The sequence below is a fragment of the Teleopsis dalmanni genome, chromosome 2, assembly GCF_002237135.1.
Source record: "Teleopsis dalmanni isolate 2A chromosome 2, ASM223713v2, whole genome shotgun sequence".
Classification (NCBI taxonomy): Eukaryota; Metazoa; Arthropoda; class Insecta; order Diptera; family Diopsidae; genus Teleopsis; species Teleopsis dalmanni.
Window position 1 is genome coordinate 99,614,015 of NC_051847.1, and position 22,072 is coordinate 99,636,086.

At 34.6% G+C, this 22,072-nt stretch overlaps 1 protein-coding gene across 1 annotated transcript; it reads left to right on the plus strand.

Moving 5' to 3' along the window:
• Positions 1-6,915: 6,915 nt before the first annotated feature.
• On the plus strand, positions 6,916-20,590 carry LOC119678934 (ATP-binding cassette sub-family D member-like; the record flags this gene model as incomplete). The annotated part of the gene is given in 6 exon segments (XM_038091043.1): positions 6,916-7,055; positions 11,978-12,150; positions 17,902-18,779; positions 18,841-18,930; positions 20,185-20,310; positions 20,369-20,590. Coding segments are annotated over 6 exon segments (1,504 nt in total), but the record flags the coding sequence as incomplete, so codon positions are not given.
• Positions 20,591-22,072: the final 1,482 nt, after the last annotated feature.

Consider the following 22,072-nt stretch of genomic DNA (forward strand, 5'->3'; position numbering starts at 1 on the left):
TATTGCTTGGTTTAATGGATTTAAATTAGACGTAGGAAGATTATGTCCATCATCATTTAGTGTAAATGTTGCTTTAAGAAATTTTGCGAATAAATCTGCTTTTTCTTCGTCACTTTTGGCCCATGATATGCCATCTGCTTTAATAGGAGGATTATGTTTTATAGGATGTTTTACTGCTTTCACGGCTTTCCACAGCGAGTAATCTGTGCGTTTCTCATAGGAAAGGCTTCTAAGATTCTGTTGTATCTTATCGTTTTTAACATTATTGATAAGTTTTCGTAGTTGTGCAGTTTTCCTATTTAATTCCGTTTTATCAGTTGGTGATCGTGTTTGTTGCCATTTTTTACGCAATTTCCTTTTTTCCTATAATAGTTTACATATTTATTTCTTTTGGAAGAGTTGGTCTAATCTGGTGTTTAGAGAACTGTGAAGTACTCATCCTTGCTGATTTTTGAATCTGCTGTGTAAATAGAAGAACTTCGTTATCCACTTTAGTCGCTGAGTTTAGATCAGAGTTAAGATTAAGAGTGTTTTCAAGATGCAGCCTAAAGTAATCCCAGTCAGTAGATCTATTTATTAGGTAAGGCTTCGGTTCATTTATGACTACACTTTTATTAATAGAGAGGTGCACAGGTGAATGATCAGAAGAGAGATCGTATCCATTTTCTATTTGTAAGAGTTCTTTCGGTATTTTTTAAGTTATAAAAAAGTCAATCAGATCCGGTATTTTCGCTGGGTCAGTTGGCCAATATGTTGGGCTTCCAGTTGATAAGACATCACATTCTGTGGCTTGTATGGCTTTTAATAGTTCTCGGCCCTTAGTTGTAGTGAATCGCGAACCCCAATGGACATGTTTAGCGTTGAAATCGCCGCCAATAATGAATTTATTTTTAAATTTAGAAAGGAAGTTTATATATTGATCTGTACTAATAGAATGTCTTGGAGTACTGTAGACCGAAATAATTAATAATTTTTGATTTTGTACTTTTATTGTAACAGTTGTGGCTTGAAACTCGCTACAGCTGATATTTTCCTCTTCATAGTGACTGATGGTTTCCTTTATTCATAACCTTTAAATAAAAGGTTAAAGGTTTCATAACCTTTAAATTTTATATGTGATTCCCTCGTAAAGTGCGTTTCTGCTATTAGACATATATCGATGGACTTTTTGTAAAGAATAGTCTGTAGTTCGTTTTGTTGATGTAGCAGCCCATTTGCGTTCCAGAGCATAACTTTTATTGAAGACTGCATTACATACGGTGTTTGGGAAGGATCTGTTCTAGTTTACTTATCCTTTCATCTAAAACTTTATTAAATTTTTCCTGGTTTTGTAGCAGTTGAAGTACCAACTGCAAGGTTGAAGAAATTTCTCCAGGGTTTTGAGAGTTATTATTTGATTTTAGTGCTTGGGCATATGAAGGTGTTTCATAATTTTGTGTTAGTTTAGAAACTGGCAAATTTTTCATATATTCAGTGGCAGCAGAGTTGGGTTTATCTGGCTTACTACTTTGGATATCTTTCTGAACAGTTTTGTTTCGCATCTTTTGTAGCTCTTTGGCTACAATACATCCGTGATAGTTAGCTGGATGAGATTCGCCACAATTGCAGCATTTTGGTTTCTGTTGGTTTTGTACAGCTTGTTGTTGGATGCTTTTCCGTACATTTGACACATCTTGCCATTTTTGAACAGTAGTTCCTTGTGTGACCAAAAGTTTGACAATTTTTACACTGAGGTATTTGGTTTGGTCTTTTTACTGCTTCAATAGAGACAATAGTAGCTAATATATTATTTATTCCGTTAACCTTTTTAATGTCTTCAATAGACTCAAAGGTGAGCAGAAACATATCTAACGGCTCCTTTGTTTTCCATTTAAATTTGCGATCTGCACTTATGGCTTTGAGCCTTTGTCTCTGTAAGTCCTCGACAATAAGTTTAGGTTCACAGGAGTGATGCAGGTTTTTAACAATAACACGAATAGGTCTTGTTTGTTTATCTTCATATGAGTACCAATCTATCTTAGTATTAGACAGCAGCTTTGTTATGCTTCTGTAGTCATCTGCTTCCCTGGTATTGAGCTTATACTTCCCGTTATTTATAAGCTTGAATGAAAAATCAGTTTTCGCAGTGTTTTTAATGTCTTCGTAAATCTTTATGTAATCAGTAACTCCTGATATCATTATTGGAGGGGGAGAATGCACTTTGGGGCCTTTAGTATTTAATAGAATTTCCGGTTTCGGATTGGGATTTGTATTTTTATCATATGAAACATGAAGCTCTGGAGAAGATTCAGCTTTTCGTTTTTTATTCGGACGTTTTTGTTTCAATATCCAGTCAGTTTCTAACGCCAATTCTTCTTCATCAGTGTGGTACTGAACACTCGTGCTATCTAATTTTGCATCAACAGCATTCTTTTCAGCTTCTTTCTTTTGTGATAGTGTACTATTCTTTTCTGCCTTTAGTTTTTGATTTTCTTTTTTAAGACTTTCACAACTGATTTCTAATAGATTTATTTTTTCTGTTAAAAATTTAATGTTACGTTTTAACTCAATTAGCATGTTATCTTGAGTCTGATCCAAAGGCCTTTCATTTCTACATGAAGGGGATGGAATATTCCTCATGGCATCTTGCATCCTTTTAGGCTGAGCTATTCGCTGATCATAGTTCAAAGCCTAAAATAAAGTTTATGTCGATGACAGATTTGAAAAATGTCTGGTTGTTTAAGTGTTGTAGTTATCCTGTAACGCACAGTTTTCACGAAGTAAACCAAAATTACGAAAACAATTATAAATAATTGAAAGAATTGAACAAAATATAAGAGTGTCACAATATATTTACAGTTCGTTTATTTAGTTATTTAAAATATTTTAGGTTTATAAATAAATAAAAATTTATTTTTATTTAAGTTTTTAAAGGTATTTATAACTTACACTGTGGCAACGCCACATTTGCAATTTCTTACTTTCGTTAAGAAAAGCATATGCTGTCTCTATCAGCTGTTGAGCAAATAAAATTTTATTTTTGTTTTTTTTTGCCTTTGTTTAATTTGCAAATTAAAGTTTAATTTTTTAGAATAAAAAATTTTTAAATATACAAAACTGAACTTCACCTTTTAAAATCGGGCACCGTTTTGATCAATTTTATTTTATTTATGATCAACGGATCAAGTGTTTATAACTTTGAAATTTAACTTTTCGGATTAAAAACAATAGAAATTGCGGAGCGATCACTTTTCAGAAAAAATTGTAAATAGCTATTGCTGTTGATGAGTCCATCATTACTTCAATAAATTTGCTAGTTGGCAACTGATTTTGGAGCCCAATTGGATGTTTTCCATCTGGTCCTGTCTTCAGGTTTACCTTGACAGAGTTAACCGGTGAGAAATTTAGGCACTCCGTGAATGCAATTGTTGAAGCAGAGGAAGTTCCGGTAAGTGAGTATCTAGTAGTAAGTCCAGTAAATTATTACTATTGCTAGACCATATCCCATCAGGTTTTTTGAGTAACTCAGGGATAGATGAGTTCTTGAATAGAATTTTACCCAGTCTAAAGATTTCAGAATTCCTGTTTATTTTCTAGCAGTATGAATGCCAGCTATTCATTTTAGACGTTTTAAGATTCTTCTTATATTTTTGCAGAGATATCTTGTATTCTAATCAATCACTCACCTTTATTTAGTTTCCCCGTATTGAACAGTCTCGTACACCCTTTTTTGCAAAAGACCTTAGTCTTTATTTCACCAAGATGGATTGCATTTCCTACTAGGTCGAGTAGGGAGACAGGCATGATTAAAAGCTTTATTGAGCATTAAAGTGAGATCTTGGATTTGGTTTATTGTATAGAACTTAAATGTGTAAGACTCTTGGAAATACCAATGATCAAAAAATAAAATAAAATTTTTCATTTAATATATGCTGACTTTTTAAGTCTAGCAATTTTTTTCTGGTTAGTATTACTATCAATAACATCTATATCAGATTTTATATCAATATCTGCATTTGTTTAATAGTTACGCATGTGGTTTGTGAACATCCCAAAGTTAATTTAGCGATCTGATTTTCTTGAGGAAAGATTTCACATCAAATTTTGTTTGTCATCAGTATTCCCTGGGGGATCGAAGGACATACTTAACATCAGCTCAGTTACAACTGATTTGTAATTTTTCCAGTTAGTATTCTCAACATTTTTGAACTATTTTTGACTGCAGACACTTAATTCATCTAGGATTAAGTTAAATTCTATGATCATATGGTCTAAGAACGATTTACTTTTTAATTCGTGAATAACATGAAGCTTGGCAGTAGCGAAGGTAATGCCTAATACTTCCTGCCTGTTTTTAGTAATAAAAGTTGGTCTTTTGCCATCATTGCATATAAAATGATTGCAACTAAAAATAAAATCAAAAAGTAACTCACTTATTTTATTTGTATTTGAGCTGCCACAAACCTCATGATGAGCATTGGCATCACAGTCTATAATCAGCTCCACACCAAGTCTCTGGCGCCGCTTGTTAGCTGTATTAGGATATCCGATGGTAGTGGAGCGTTGTTATGTGCCAGACATGCGGATACTGTCCATATTTCGCCCCAGGAGCTCTCAATACTTATTGCGGTTTGATTTCCGTCATTAAACTGCAAGAGTAAGAGATTATTCTTTTTTTTTATTAATTAGTATGCAGGATCACGGCTTACCCTTGTTTATCGCATACAATTATTTTTTGTCCTGATTTCGCATACAAGATTCTTGTAAACAAATGTTTCTTGTACCAGGACCATGTCAAGCACGTTATTGTGAAGGCGCTACTGTAGGCTGGCGGATGCAACCTTCCAGTGATGCAGATTAATTTATTCGACCCTCATGTTGGTATTGTGTGGATTCAGTCCTCTCCACCACTGTAACATGTAGAGCGCTTTGTTGAGGTGGCGTTGCCACGTTATTTCACGTATTTAACGGTTGATTTCGAAGCTGATTATCCAATTAGTGCTGACGCTTCGATACCGGTTTCTTTTTGTTATTCTTAGGAGCATTAAGGACCTGCTTAAGCCAAGTTAATCTAAAACTTAATGATTGGGGTGTAACCGAAATATTTTTGTACCTTTTAAACAGTCTGGTCGCCGCTCGCACTTTTTATAAATTCTCCTTGAAGGAGGATCAGATCTCGTAGACGAAACAGAATGCGTGGAATTAGCAGAGTTGTTAAAAGGTACTCTTTTATTACCGCCAGAAGTCGCGGTGGGTACCTTATTAGGACATGTAGTGTCCGAAAAAGTAGAACTCGGTTTTAACGAGCTTATTTTCGTTATATTTATATTTGGTTCATAATTTTTAACCCACAAGTTGCGGATAAGGGAAAGTCGATTCGGACAGAGATTACCTATACCCGGACATGGCTATTTTACAATCGGAATAGGGAATAGGGAACACAGATTACTAGATTTTTCGGCCTGAAAGGAAGTAAAATTTTTAGGAGAGATTAACAAACGTTTTGGTTCCCCCGCATAGGAAAGGCCATTAAAGATTACATTGCTGCGTAGACCGAATGCTGTTATAAGATAAAGGACGGACAAATTTAAGGTACTTTTCATTGCAATGTACTGGAACCTATATCCGTTTGCACGTGGATTACTTATATCTTTGTGATATCTGATGCATTTACAAAATTTGGTGTTGGTAACGCTGTTCAAAGTACTAACACAACCCTTATTATAACCCTTTTTAACGTATTCAATGAACTGTAAAGTTGTTCTGCTTTATCAAATCAAAAAATTTCGATCACAAAACTACGTTTATAGTAAAAACAAATAATTATTATAAATATTAATATTTTAGGTTCTTAATAATAAAGTCATAACATTTACATTTACAACAAAGTTGTATTTGTATTTGCTTCGTACTCGAAAATCGTATTTTCGAAGGCAAACGCTCTTCTTTATGTATTTCTACAAATAATTTACGTTAAGGCTCATGCCTTTGTTTTTTTCTTTTTCTGGTCATGACCGTAAAACTAGTCGTAAGTGATTCATTTTTCATCACCACTTACCAGCCATTTCAGAAATGGGTCGATTTTGTTCCCGTTCAGCAGCGATGTGCAGATATAATTTCGGTACATGAGATTTTTTTGCGTTAACTTGTATGTCATTTATACCATACATCGAACTAGCTTTTATGCAATCTTTAGCTCTTGTGCAATTTCAATTTTATTTTATCGACATTTACGACAGTTGGCTTCCAGTAGGTGATGCATCTTTGACATCGAAATCACCAGAACGGAATTGACGAAACCAAAACTTAGCGTGATTGGCTGTTACAGTTGATACTATTTAGATTTTCAGCCGCCTGGCTTGCGTTTTAAACTTTATTAAAGAAAAACTGTAAATGTGGCGTATTTTCTTTTTGTTAGTGTCTATCTTTGACGCACTTTGACTCAAACATAACTGAGTCAACCAATTAATGAACTGTTTTTTAGTACGAAATTCATTTTTCTAACACCATTTAGCGTAATCCGATCGAATTTATACAACGCGAGATACAGATAACTAAGGCCATTTATTAGGAAAATAATGGATTTCTTTTTACTACACCCAATATTTTGGTTCTAATTAAAAAAGAATTTATGGGAACGAAATATTAATTGAGAGAGAGGTAGTTTTGATTAAAGTTAAAGTTTCATTTGAATATTTTTTTTAAATATTTTAAATCACAATTAAAATGTCTAATGGGTTTTTTATCTTTAGAGGATTTGAAATAGATTAAAATATTGTAGTACTAAGTTTTTTTTATTATCTGAACGTTATCTCTGATTTGTCAAAATATGTCTGTCTATCAAAATATTATCACTTTACTAATATCATCTATTTTGATACTTCATTTAAAATTTGATAACATTTAAATTAATTAAATTCAAATATTGTTTTTTAGATTAACTGAGGACATTTCTGTTTTCTCAAGTTCAATTGCTCATTTATATAGCAGTTTAACTAAGCCTTGCTTTGATTTGATGTTAATTGGGTTAACGTTGATGCGTTCGTCACAGAAAATGAAGGCAAACATATTATCAGGTATGTATAATTTAGTTACATTCTATTGACCTATATTAGAATTAACTTGTTGTGTATTATCTAAACTGATGAATGCCTTATAAACCTTATAAACGTATAAATTTATCTTCTTGGTAAATGAAGTGTCAAATTTTGTATGAAAAAAAGTTGTTGTTGTTGTGGTTTGAGTTAGTGTTGTTGCGCACTTTTACTCTTTTGTGGTTTGGTGGCCATTGTTTATTTTAATCTTCCATTTCTGGAACTATTGACACGGGCTTAAGGTGGGGATGTCTGCCGTATATATATTAAACAATGTGGGTGACAGTGGCGACCCTTGAGTTACATTTGCTTCTATTGTTCGTGCGGACGAAAAAGTGCTGTTGATTTTAGTTCGGAAAGACCTTTCTTGCAGGAAACTACCGATGATTTTAATCAGTCCGCTGGGGACCCCAAAATGGGCCATTTTGACTACAAAACTATCATGCCAGACCTTATCAAAGGCTTTGGCTATGTCGAATATTATCATCCCGGTTGATTCCCGTTTACTTATAGCGGTTTATATCAGCTGCACTGTTCTCCATTTGTTCGTCCGGAAGGATATTTATGGCGTTCACTACTGTTGCGCTAATGGGACGCCAGTTCTCTGGAAATAAGGGATTCTTGTCCGGTTTAGGAAACACTACATATCCTACCGAGGCCATCTTCCAGGCCTTTGGGAACTTATCAAGCCTAAACATGCAGTTGATGATGTTAACGATGCATTGGATTGCGTCTTCTGTAAGATTACACAGGCATTTGTTGCTGATATTTTCATCGGGTACCTGGTCCCTAAGAATAGCAGCCTCTTGTTTAATAATTTCTTCCTCCTGAGTATCATAGTCACTATCAGCATTGGGTTGAGATTGCAGCTCCAGAGAATCTGTAAATGCCTCGGCTTTGACTATGTCTGTGAGAGCCATGCTGCTCCATTAATAAGCGGCACTGTCGGTTTACTTTTAAGTCTGAAGTACTTATTCAAAGCTCAGAAAGTTTTATCACCTGTATCAATACCTGACAGAACTTCGCACCATTTTTCATTACTATTGTTATGGACTATACCTAATTTGATACAGCTTTTAGCTAATCCGGCAAGTAAACCAGCTTAGCTTTTACACGTATGTTTTCATGCGTATCTAGTCTGATACGGATTTAACTAATCCGGCACATTAACCAGCTTAGTATTCACTTACGCAATCCGGCACATGAACCAGTTACGTATTTTATAAACAGATATGTATATTTATATATATATATGTGTTTATTTAATTAATTATTTATTTATTTGTTTGGTGTTATTAGTTATCAAATTCGGCACATAAACCGACTTTGATCAAGGTTCCTTTAGGCACTTAAACCAAAGAAAATGCTTGGTTGAATTCAGGTTTTGAAATTGAATTGAATGTTTATTAAAGAATGTTCTGCTTTTAAACAAAATTCTTAATACTGAGCTTATGGTAAATGAGGAAATGCACCTAGTTCCCACGATTTGTTATCCGATGGAGTTTGAACATTCAAGACCAAGAGCATTCATGGGAAATATGTGCATTACCTAAACTTATACTATTTGATGCAATCAGCAAACTGGTATATGTATTTAGCCATATACCCACTTGTTTCACAAATATGATGACTTAAATGTGCTATCACTTATGCCATGCGTCAACAGAATTGTCGCAGCGGCTATTTGGGCAAATTTTCGAATCGCATTACGCCGCTTGATGATTTGTTTGATGGCCTGCGGCAGATAGAAGTAACTACTTGGTTTTCTGATTATAGTAATGAAGCTATTGTCCAAGGCCTCCTTAATCTTGAGCGTGACAATTGTTTATACTTGCAACATCAACCTGGTACTTAAATGCGTCCCAATCGGTGGTTACGTACGTGTGATTCATGTTGTTTACTGGGCAGTTTTCAAGAATAAAAAGGACTGGTTTGTGATTCAAATCCAGTTCATCAAGGACCTCTATGTGAACGTTCAGCTCCAGGTTGTTCGATATGTCGAAATCAATTACATGGCCTGTAGTGCTGCCATAATGTGTCGGTTCGCCTTGCGCATGATTTTGCCATAAGTGTTCTGTGACGAGCCCGTCAATATCCCTGCCAGTTCTGTTTAAACTTCTGTCACCCCAGCTGCTATGGTATGCGTTCATGTCGCCCGCTAGAAAAATTGGTATGTCGTTTTTGAGGAGAGCCTCAAGGTTATTTGCGAAAATTTGCAAGCTCGGCGACCTATATGCTGATACGAAATTTATATTTCCAAGCTGGCTTTCGACCGTTACGGATGTTGCTTCGAACGTTTGTGGGTTGTTGGTTGTAGCATGGTGCTTAATGCTATATTTAATCTGGATGGCTGTGCCTCCACCTCTTCTTTAAACTCTATCTGACCTGTAGACGACATAGTTGGGGATTTTAAGTTGGATAGTTGGTTTCAGAAACGTTTCTTGGATCAACATGATGTCTATTTCGAAATCATGCAGGAATTGGATGACCTCATGTATCTTGTAAATAATGGGATTGGAATTTCACGTAACAATTTTCAGGCGATGTGGTGATGTACTCATTTAGAAGCTAGGGTTGGCACTAAATTTTGTAACATGGTCTGCATCAGAGTTTTCATCATTGTATTGAGTTGTGCTTGCATATTATCCAAAAGTTTCTTCAAGTGGGAATTGGACTAAAGTTGCTGGACTGTAGTTGCTTTTTTCACAGCATCGGCATAAGATATTGATGGTTGCACTTTGGAGCTGACTTTTGAGATTAGTGTGGAGAAATTATTTTTCTTCAGGATTTGCGGAGCGCAGCGGCAACTTCTGTAGTTGGCTGGGTGGCCGCCACAAATCGGGGCAGTATCGCGCGGTGTTGTGCATTGTTGGTGACGGTGCGAGCCCTCGCACTTAGCACACTTTGGTGTGGCTCTGCAGTTAGTGGCGACATGCTCGAACTGCTGACAATTATGACATTGTGGGGGACCTTTTAGAGGGCGCTGTGCTTGATTATCATCTTCAATTGACAAATGCTGGAGACATTATAGATGTTCTTCTGGTCTACTGGCAGTCGGATTTTGACTAGATTGCTGGTTAATTGCCTAGTTTTCAAAAAGTGGCATTCGAAGATGCTAAATCCTTGACCTACAAGATCTTTATTTTTTCATTGTTCTGCCCCTCCAAATCGTTAATTATAATATTGAGGTGTTTTTCATCGGGAAGAAAGTGGGTGTGGAATGGCTCACTGATCTCATTCAGATATCTTGTTATCTTGCGGTGATGGTCTATTATGGCAGTAGTGATATGATATTTTCATTTGGGTTTCTAAAGAGAGGACGGCAGGCGACTTGACTGCTGCATTAGCCGCTGGACGTGGTGCTGTTTTGGGGAGTCTTTTCTTTACTACAGATTTCACCTGCTTGGTTGATTTGATTTTTGAATCATATTTCGAAAATCAAGTTCGGTTGCCTGAATCTCGGAAGGGTTAACCTCGTCTACAGAGATTACCATCTCCATGTCTTCCTCGCTGGAGCCTGCGGAGTTACGGGGGAACTGACTGGGGAATGCAATGAGATCTTCTTCCTTTTATTATTGTTTAATTGTTTCCCAGCAGCTACTGGGTTTGATATTGCTGCCTTAGCTTGGTGTAGTTGGCTTGTAGAATTTCATTGAATTTTTTAAGTTCAATGAGGCCTTTCACACTGATGTTCACCATTTCAGTTGAGGTTTCATAATTAACCTGTTACGGGATGTCAGGGGGTTCTGACACACCCGCTTCATTAACCACTTCTGCTATGGTGCTTAGTGACCGCTTCTCAAACTTTTGCTCCGACCCAGTATCTGTCCAACTGTTTCACCGGTCCAATGTTTGGCAAACTGTACCGCCCACTTGGAGGGCCCTTGGTTTTTTTGAGTGTTTGATAGACCTTGAGTGCTTAAGTACTTGGTAACCTTAATAATTTGCTATTTGACTTTGCGGAGTAACGCAGTCAGTGACCGTACACCACAATTGCCAATCAAATACTGGACAATGTTACCTAATCCAGGGTAATAATTAACTAACCTTGAATTCTTGACTGAACTTAAGTTCTTGAGTGTTTGGGTGCTTGCGTACTTCATGACTTTGAAAATTTTAGTTTGCGAACAACACACAATTTCACATGTTATTTAAAAAAAAGAAAAAATAGAAAAAATTTGTAACGCACAAATATTTCACTAAGTGCGTTCATATAACTGTGTACGTAAACGCAAAAAATTATACGTTCGATAAATGTATGTGCTAAATGTATGTACTCCTATTTGACTTAAGTAAAAAGTCAATTTTTAAAGTTACTGCTAAAATTAACGAAGTGATTATTTTACATTTTTTTATTGAGCAATGATTGCGAAAAGTAATATTTACAATTCCCTGGTAATCTTGATGATAATTTGTCATGCTTGATATTTGAGTGTTTCGGGTTAGTGAGACACATTAAATACCGCACACAACGTATTGTGTGTGGTCAAGGTTAATATGCCACTACAATATAAATATGTACACCGCTTTCCAATAAAGGATAAACTATTCGATTTTTGTACGTCAAAAATATCACCTGCTAAAAAATACCCTTTATTATACATTATAATCCAAAATTTACCTAATCGAATCGTTTGTTGCTTCTATAAATGCATTAATAGGTTTTTTTTGACTGTAAGTGTCAAGTTTGAAACTTTTAATCTGTCAAATTTAAAACAAATATATTCAAAGATAATTGATGAAGAGTAATTAGCAGTACCCGAAACTGCAAATTTAACTATTAAGTAAAAATTTGGTAAGTTTTTTATTAACATTTAGCCCTTTATATTTAAAAAATAAATTTCATTTAAACCTATACTACTTTAGCTTAAAAATAACAATTGATATTTATTGTGTTAACGTAGGACCTACTTTAGCTGTATGTGTTATATCGCTTACTGCATACATTATGCGAATTGTGTCGCCAAAATTTGGACAACTTGTATCAGAAGAAGCAAATCGTTATGCATATCTGAGGCATATACACTCTCGGATAATCACGAATGCTGAAGAAATAGCTTTTTATGGAGGACATAAGGTAATTATTATTACTTTTTTTAGAGATATGACGGAATATTCTGGCAGTATCAACATATCATGATGTAGAGTTTACGATGTACTTACAAAATTGAATGAGGGCCTAACAAGTCCAATATGATATCAACGAACATAACCATTTTGTTAAAACATAGTTCGATCAGGTGATCATATGTCGTCAGAATATCTACTTAAACTGTTTCAAAAATCCAACTTCTATATTAAGATTGTAAACTATATATGTATACAATTATTCGTATTTCACGTTAACATAAGTCACATCAAAATTTTCGTTACGTCAATTGTATATTTACATTTTGTTATTCGTAACATGATTAATTAAATTAAATAATTAAATAATATTTAAATAAATAATGAGATTTTTTCGAACAGTAGTGAAATACAACAACAAAAATTTATTTTTTATATTATTTTAATTAATTGAATTTTTCGCTGACCATACAGCTGTTTCGAGTATTGCCAAATACCCATCATCAGTGGTCTTGGAAATAATTCTTGTATTTAATTATTCGTAAATAATTATTTTTTGAGACTGCAAGTACCAGGAATCGAACTCGGGTCCTGTCAAATATGAAGCTCAGAATCAGCGCACCTTAACCAACTGGTCCAAAGCCGTACTTGACTTTTTTTTTTTTTGTTCGCATATTTTTCTGGAGTTTTGTTACTATTACTATGAAAGTTTTTATTAACAATTTTACTTGCTGTGTTCATATTAGAACGAAATCATAAACCAGCTGTAGAATAATTGAATTAATTAATTAATTATAATTTTATTTTCAATTGTTAAATTTCAATACTATTTTGTTCGTGGAGGCATTATTTGTTGTATGATTTGTTCTTTCTTATGTATAGAACCTAATCTAGGAACGTAATGCTATAAATAAATAATTAAATAATGTATTTCGTGATTAAGTCACTGTTATTGTACTAATAATTAACGGTAAAGAACATTTAAACAAAAAATAAGCGAATCGATTTTGTTGAATAGCATAAAGCATCTTCAGTATTTCTTTCCAAACCGTATTTTGTTATTGATGTTTGAGTTATTTTTTATTGTGACTAGTTAACAATTTATTCGAATTTGCAACAAATGAATGTAGCAAAAAAATACTCACAACTTACGAAAGAAAACATGTGAAGCAACAACACTGCTCTTAAAACATTCAGAGTTAGGTTAAAATTATATGAACATTTCATTCACCCATAAATTTAAATACATATATAAATTAATTAATTTATTTAAATATATAATAAAAAAATGCTAACTATTACCGTTCTAATATTCATTTTGTTTTCTTTTATTTAAATAATTAAGTTTTAGTGTTTTTACTCTTTTTTACTCTTTTTAGTAAAGTTTTACTCTTTTTAGTATTTACTTAAAAGTACAGATAAAAAATCGTACACTTTTTCTGTTGTTGTTGTTGTAGCCCGCTGGGATCTGAAAGCAGATAACATGTAAGGATTACAAAACGAATAAATGGGTAAGGGAGTGGATAGGTGGGGTTAGAGTTAAGGGGATAAAGAAAGAGGGAGATGTTATAATAGAAATTAACCAGGGTCCAGCCGAATAAACCTAGCTACCTCTAGGGGATGAGTCTAAATGTCGATTGGCCTTAAATCACTGTGTGCATTGGGGCAAGAAAACAAATGGGCGGCGTCATGAGGCAGAGCTGCAGTTTGGGCACACATTAGGAACGGACGTGTTTATGCGTGACAAGTAACTGTTTAGCACAAGGCTGTATCCTGATCTCAATTGAGCTAGGGCAATTTTTGCTGCACGGAAAAGACTACGTTTATCCTGGACGATATTAGGCGGATGCCCATTGAGGACCTTGTTTGAAGTCAGTCTAGGTCTCGAAGAAGATACTGCATCGGTATGGAGTGATATTAGTTCACGTTTGTATGCGATCTCTGAATATTGGTCGATATGATTATAGAAGGTGGTAAGGGATCGACGAATGCATCGTGGAGAGAGGGCTCTACTAGCCATGGCGCCATTAGGATGTCCATCTGTGTGACACGAAAGTAGAAATTGCTTGGACAGCGGTTGGTTGTGTTCCTTTACTAGAAATAGTTTCGATTGCGCATGAAGGAGGTCAGAATGCGACATGCGATGGCAGCCGGTTGCAATTCGTAAAGCTGTGTTTTGACATGTTTGGATGTTATTCCACTGCATCTCGCAGAGTTGCTGGGTCCATACTGGAGTTGCATAGGCAGCAATAGGGCGACCTATTGCTTTGTATGTGCTCAGCAGGGTTTTTTATCTTTACCCCAAGAGCATCCGGCGAGGGCTCTTAACACATTATTACGGGATTTCAATCGTTTACAAGGTTGAAGCATGTGCGGAAAAGGTCAACATGCTGTCGAGAACGACACCCAGGATTTTGGGTTTCGTGGTAGTGGGGATCGTGAATTCACCAATATTAATGGGCAGAGTCATGGATATCTCACAAAGAGTGATCTCGCAAAGAGCAGAGGTGGTGCTATGTCGTTTTCTAAATCCATGCGAATGGGGAGCTAAGTGAATATATGAAGATATCTGTTTTAAGACTAAAGACTCCAGAACTTTGGCTACTGGAGATAATAATGGGATCGGTCCATATGGTTCCCCTAGGCCGGTTTCAGCAGAGGGATAATCCTATCAGGATGATGTGGGAACTGATAGAGGTGTTCAGAATATGAGTCAGAACTGAAAGGCCAATAGACCCGAGATGCTTGAGCATGAGCATCGAGCTTTCGAGGCTGTGACTTGTCTGATCACATTATTTACATCATTGGGGGCACGAAAAGATGACAAAATTTTTGGGAGCAATGCTTGGGATTGGAGAAGGTGATCCCATTAAAAGTTATCGATTTGTTGTTGGGGCGTGAAGGGTTAGATAGTGCTGTAATGGTAGTCCACAATTTACTATTTTGAGAATCGCAACTGTCTAAGTGATCCTTCCACTTATTTAAATGATGTTTATCTACCATTTTGCGTATGTTACTGTTCAGGGTAACTATTCGTAGATTTGCTGAGTCAAGTCTACGAAAATTATCACGTTCGGCCTTAATACTTTGATCCTACCAGTAGGAACAGCTGTGGCAGCGGATTTGATGATAATACTGCGAAATTGTTCCTCTACCTTATTTAAATCACAGGACAGGGAAATATTGCCAAAGTCGCCTTCGGAGACGTCTTTAAATAGAGCCCAGTTCGCCTTTTTAAAATTTTTGAAGGTTTTCTTGTCAGCTTCGTAATAAACCTCGAACGACGGAATTGAGATGGTAATGGGAGTGAGATCTGAGCTTTAAGCTATTTGCACACTCCGATTCGAGACAGCAAGCAGCCTGGGGCTGGCGAAACTGGCATCAGGAAAGCCAAAGGAAGTTGGTGTTACCCTAATTGATGAAAAGAAGAATTATCAATTATAACCCCTCTGATCGGTTGGTAGGTTAGAAAACCACATAAGGTTGGTGGGCATTCAAATCATCCAACACAAAACGTGAGTCCCCTTCGAGAGGATGAAAAATATCAGGGGAATGCTGCAGTGGGCAGCTAGAATTGGGTGGCAGGTAGATGTTTATAACTTCAATGACTTTATATATCCTTCCAATAAAAATTTTTAACCCTATTACTTCTAAATATTCGTCATTCGACTGGGGTAATGTCAGCTCACTATGTGATATTGAATCCCGCAGGAAAAAGGCAACTTCACTTCCGGCTCCCCTGAGGTGGTCCGTACGTATAATGGTGAAATCTGACGATGTTGTGCAACTGCGATGTTGTGAGAGGTCATAAATGCTGCAATTTCAGAAAGCTTCCTTCTAAGGGCATTACAGTTAATGTGCAGAATTTTAAGAATGGAATTATGGGTGGAAGTTGGCAACAATTGCCGACGAAATTTAAATTCAGGCCATGGTGCGAGTTTAATCCAGAGCAAGGTCTAAAATAGCAGAAATTGCTCGATTGCAGACTGTGCATACCCAATTGATAAAAGATGGAAATGCCATGGAGAGAGGTTGGGTGGCATTGATTGAAAGCTGATTGTCAGTGGTTGATTACGATAGAGATAGTCTAAATGGAGGAGTAGTTGGACAATAGGCTCCTGTAAAGGCAGAGTTCCAATCAGTATGGTTATTACAACTGTTTTTACAACTGCTGCACCCAACAGTTGTTTGGTTTCTGCGAATGAGAATGTTGCAGACAGACCAGTGGCATTTTGAAGCACCAAACCAAGTTGGTGAGCATCCAACTATTCCTTCCACCGCACCTGATCCTAATTTGGAACTAAAGTCTTCAATGATGAGATTCAATTCATGGGACTTCGTATGTTTCAGTAGTTCGGAGATTACTCGTTGCTTTCTTGCAAAGAGTTACAAAGAGTTTTGTGTCAACCTTCAAAAGCATTGTTCTGTTTGTTTTTTGAAAGAATGATTCTGACTTCTTTATTATGCCTGTTAGTATCATTGCCTGAGAAATATATAGTTTTGTCATCGGATTGCAATTCACCTGAGCTTGGCCAGAATGTTTCATGTCGTTTCCTGTTAGAATGTACGCAATAAAAATTTATATAAACAGTATTAATTTAATCGTCCTAGATCATAATTTATATCAATAAAACCAATTCAATCCATTCTGAAAAATCTTTAGCGTCAATCAAACAATAATTAAAAATCTAATATACATCTTATATTACGTTTACATTGTGAGATTAAGAGAACGAGATTAAGTTAATTTGCATATTTAATCTCCACCGTTTACATTATATATTGGAGATTAATTTTGACGTTCCTCTTGTTGTGTTTTGGTTCGTGCGTTTGATAAATTTCTGTAAATAAAGCATTTAATTACAATTTTGTATAAAAAAAATTGTAATACATATTCAATAAATAGTTTTAGAACAATAATTTAATAAATTTTAGTTATAATTATGTATAAAAATATTATTAAACGAATTTAATAGAAATTTCACTCAGTTCGGAATTTTCAAATTTTCAATGCTTGTTTTGAATAGATTTTGACATATTTCTTTAAGATCGTAAAAAAATCTACGATATTAAGACATTTTTTAAGGTCGCAAAAAAAAAATACGATATTAAGCCATTTGTAAAGTTGCACAGACGAAAAAAAGATTAACTTTAAAGATTAAAAATATTAACGATATTTGCTCTGATCTAATTTTAATCACACAATAGGCGTTTTCTTTTGTAAGCAAATCACAAAAGAACAACGGCTTATTTTAAAAATAACATATGAAACAACAACACTGCTCCGTTATTTAGTCTAACCTTTTTGAAACCGCTTAACTAATAAGCAGCTCAAATTGCATGGTTGCCAAGACTAAAAACTTGTTTATTGTGAACGATTTTTGGAAGTACATATGAAATTTCCAGTTCATAATTGGAAAGAATTATTATTCATTTTTGAAATTTTAACTTTAAATTTTGCTACGCGTTTTGCATATGTAAGCCTAACAAATTTTCCGTTTTGTCCAGAGTTGCCATCGAAAGTAGTGCTTATTTTATTTGTGCTTTTACGACATGCTTACAAAAGAAAAGGCCTAATGTAAACGTTGTATTAACAGACTAAAATTGACACTGTGGGATTTAGACTAATTATTTATGTATATATGATAAACGCATATATATAGTGTTTTATTTGTATTAAAATATTGTTAGTTTTAATTATACTCTTTACACTAATATATTGATATGCAAAATATTTATGTTCCGTGTATTTTTGACCTAGGTGGAACTTCAACAACTTCGACAAGCATATAATCGACTTGCAATTCAAATGAATAATATATTTGTACAAAAACTTTGGTTTATAATGCTTGAACAGTTCTTTATGAAATATGTTTGGTCTGGAACAGGCATGGTTATGGTATCTTTACCGATTCTTACCTCCTCCTTTCAACATAATGCAAGTAATGGAAATATAAAAAATGGTGATAAAACTGTTACAGATCCAAATATCAGCGAGCGAACGCAATACTTAACTACAGCCCGTAATTTACTTATATCAGCGGCTGATGCAATAGAACGTCTTATGTCTTCTTACAAAGAGATTGTTGCCTTAGCTGGTTATACCCATAGAGTAGCTGGAATGATTGAAGTTTTACAAGATACTGCACAAGGTGTATATAAAAGAAATACAGTGGATGAGAAAATGATTACCAATAATATTATCGAATTTCGTAATGGGACCCCAATTGCAAAAGGAAAAATTATATACTTTGACGAACAAAATGAAGCATGCATATCATTACATTCGGTTCCAGTTGTAACACCAAACTGTGATATTGTTATACCTAATCTAACGTTGTGTATTAAGCCAGGGATGCATTTATTAATAACTGGGCCAAATGGATGTGGAAAATCTAGCCTCTTTCGTATACTTAGCGGAATGTGGCCTATATATTCGGGTGAATTGCATATTCCCCGACCTGTTGAAGGAAAACCCTGCATGTTTTATATACCTCAGAGGCCTTATATGTCGATTGGTAGTCTTTGTGATCAAATTATATATCCTGATAATAGAGACGATATGAAGAACAAAGGAATAACAATAAATGAGCTTAAAAGAATTTTAAAAATGGTTAATTTGGAACACATTGCACAGAGGTATTTGTAATTTAATGTTAAAAAATTATGAAATTACTAATGTAATATATATATAAAACAGAGATAGTTTTGATGGAATTAGGGATTGGAAAGATATTTTATCCGGCGGAGAAAAACAGCGCATGGCAATTGCAAGATTATTTTATCACAAGTAAGTTTAAGTAGTTGTAAGTATTTAAAGTTAAGCACTCAGTGGATTTATAAGAAATTCATCACTATAATGCATCACTATTCATGGTATTTATGAACGTTGTATTATGACTTAATGATATGGTTATATTATATACAATGTACTAATCTACATATTAAATTGAAGTAATAACATGGACTGTTACTAATCGCAAACCAGATATTATAGTTTCTTTACCTGTTGTCTTTATTGTTACTCCTTCAAATGCATTGTAATTGTTGTAACTTATACAAATTACGTTGTATTTAAAGAAATATTAACATAATTAATGCTACTACTTGTACGCTAAAGTAGTAAGTCAATCTATCATTACTTATGACAACATGTATCGGCAATAATAGATATCTAGAATACCGAAAAAAATTTTACTCAGTTTAAAAAATAATAGTATTGGTAGTTGTAGTCTGTATTGAATTCTTGCTATTTGAAACCATACATGTGAAGTTTTTAAACGAAACCACCTAATTTTAACTTATTAGATTTACAAGATTTTATGATTTGATTCCGCACCTGTGCAGTAATGATTACTTTTATAAGTAGATTACCCTTAATTAATAATTACAGGGTAATTTTAATTGGTAATTGAGATGTTAAATTATAAGTGTAATTATAATTACAAAACCCAATTACTAATTACAGGGTAATGGTAAATTTGTAATTGATTTCTATATTACAAATTATAATTGAAGAATACTGCTACTGATTATAGGTAATTTGTAAAAATAATTGATAGAAGAAGAAGCATCAAAGCTTCAAATTTATTAAATTATGATTAAATATTAATATGATATAAAATTTTATATAAAAAAATAGAAATTACAGTAATGAACGCATTCTTTTTTATTTTATAATATTGTATATATCAGACTATATATGTTCTTATATCTATTATGAGTTTAGTTAATTTATCCTTTTTATTAAGTTCGTTATTTTATATTGATCAATAATTTCTTAAGCAAATTTAAATAAAACTCCAAGCAACAATATTGACGGATAGAACCGAAAGACAAAAAAGGTTGAGTTTCAACCAATTGTAGAACTAGCTATTAAAGTATTAGTTAATATTTATATAGTTATAGTTATATTTGAAATAAATAATAAAAACTAAAACAAGAAAAATAATAATCACATCAAAACAAGACTTGAATCTAATTACAAAAATTAATTTCCTAGCTATTTTCTCAACAAATCTTTCGTTTAATTTTTTAATTTTAGACCTAAATATGCTTTACTTGATGAATGCACTAGTGCTGTTTCAATTGATGTCGAAAGCTCCATATATGAGGAGGCAAAAAGTATGGGTATAACTCTTCTAACAATTACGCATAGACCGACCTTATGGTATGAAAAATAAAACGAAATTAATTTTTATTTGCAATCTATATATAAATATTTTTAGGAAATACCATACACACATTCTAGAATTTGACGGACAAGGAAGTTGGAACTTCCGCAAAATGGAACCAAATGAGCAACAGAGACGAGTAGCAAAATAATTAATTATATACGTCTCTTATAACAATAAGAGACGTATTTGAATTTGTATTATTGGTGTGGTAATAAAAAGAACAATATTATAATGTAATATATTAATAATAAAAATTATGTATATTTTATGTAAATTATAAAAATGTATGTTATTATTGGTGAATGCATGCTGTGGTTGAAATTTGGGCGTTAATTTAACGTAGTTTTATAGTTTTTTTTTGTGTACCATAAAATGAGTTCTCGTGTTCATCGAGATTAATTTATAGTGAATTGTATGAGAGGACAACTTTTCATTTAAAACTGCAATTTTTTTTTTCAACAGTCGTTTACGAAATTTCTTAATATAAAGATTACTTTGTAATTTAAAGAATACAGTGTTTAATACTGGCAAAGTAAAGTCTACACAAAAAAAACTGAATCAGCTACTTAATTCTTTTTTAATAAAAATGCACAAATAAATTTAACATTTTTTGTAATTTTAATTTATAATTTTGAAAACGGAGATTGAGCAGGAGATGCGCCATAACTCCTGCAGTTCAACAGTACAGTTAAAAAATATTGACATTGACATCCGTCAAAAATAGTTTTTGCATTTGCTTTAAAATTAATTGTATTTGCTTTTTCATACATTTGTTAGTGCCGAAACCCGGGAGTTTCGGTTGTTTAATAAAAACTTTTTTGGTGTAATACAAAGTTGGTGTCATATGACGAGAAAAATGGCTGCCCTAAATAAGCGTACGGCTGCGTGGTCAGCATTGAAACGAGTGGCTGCAAAAATATTGATAGACGATTATGTGGAGGATGGCTTTGGCATGTAACAAGGTCAGGCATCGAGATCGAAGAGATCGAAGACCTGTACAACGAGACATTCGTTGCATTCCGGCATAAGTTGGCCCGCTGTGATGCACAATATATAGATGCAGCATCTAACAATGCAGGCGGTGCTGCGTCTCCTCATGGCTTGGCAATTAAATTAGAACAGTTGGCGATACCCAAGTTTGATGGTACGATGCGTAACTGACTGGCATTTAAGGATACATTTCAAACGTTGGTGCACTCGCAAGAGTTTCCGGAGGCATACAAGCTTGGTATTACCACACAAGCTTGGTGACGCAGTGGCATTAGTCGCAGGCATGTACAGTGGCGGATACGATGAGGTATGGGCAGCACTCAAGTCTTGGTATGACAATCCGAAGCTGCTGGCTGAAATACACGTGGCTAGGCTAATTGGCTTCAACTCACCACAAGCTGAGTCAACATATGCGTTGCTCTCGGTGGTTGACACAGTGCGAGAGTCCTTGCGAGCGCTTGCGGTAATGAACCTATCCGTGGATCAATGGCATGCATTGGCGGTACCCATTATAGTGGCCAAGTTACCAACCGTTACGCAACAGGGATGGGGCATGAGCCGCACAATAAATACCTCTTTTGGCAGATTTGGCTTGCATTCTTGGAGACTCGAGCTCACAGTCTAGTTGGCAATGTTTGGCGAGCATTGAAAAGCAAACCAAAATCTGATGGCAAGGCTACTACACTGCAATATCGTGGCACATCTCAGGGTGATCATAAAGGCCAGGCTCACGTGTAATGAGGACAAACCTAATAGCAACTATTC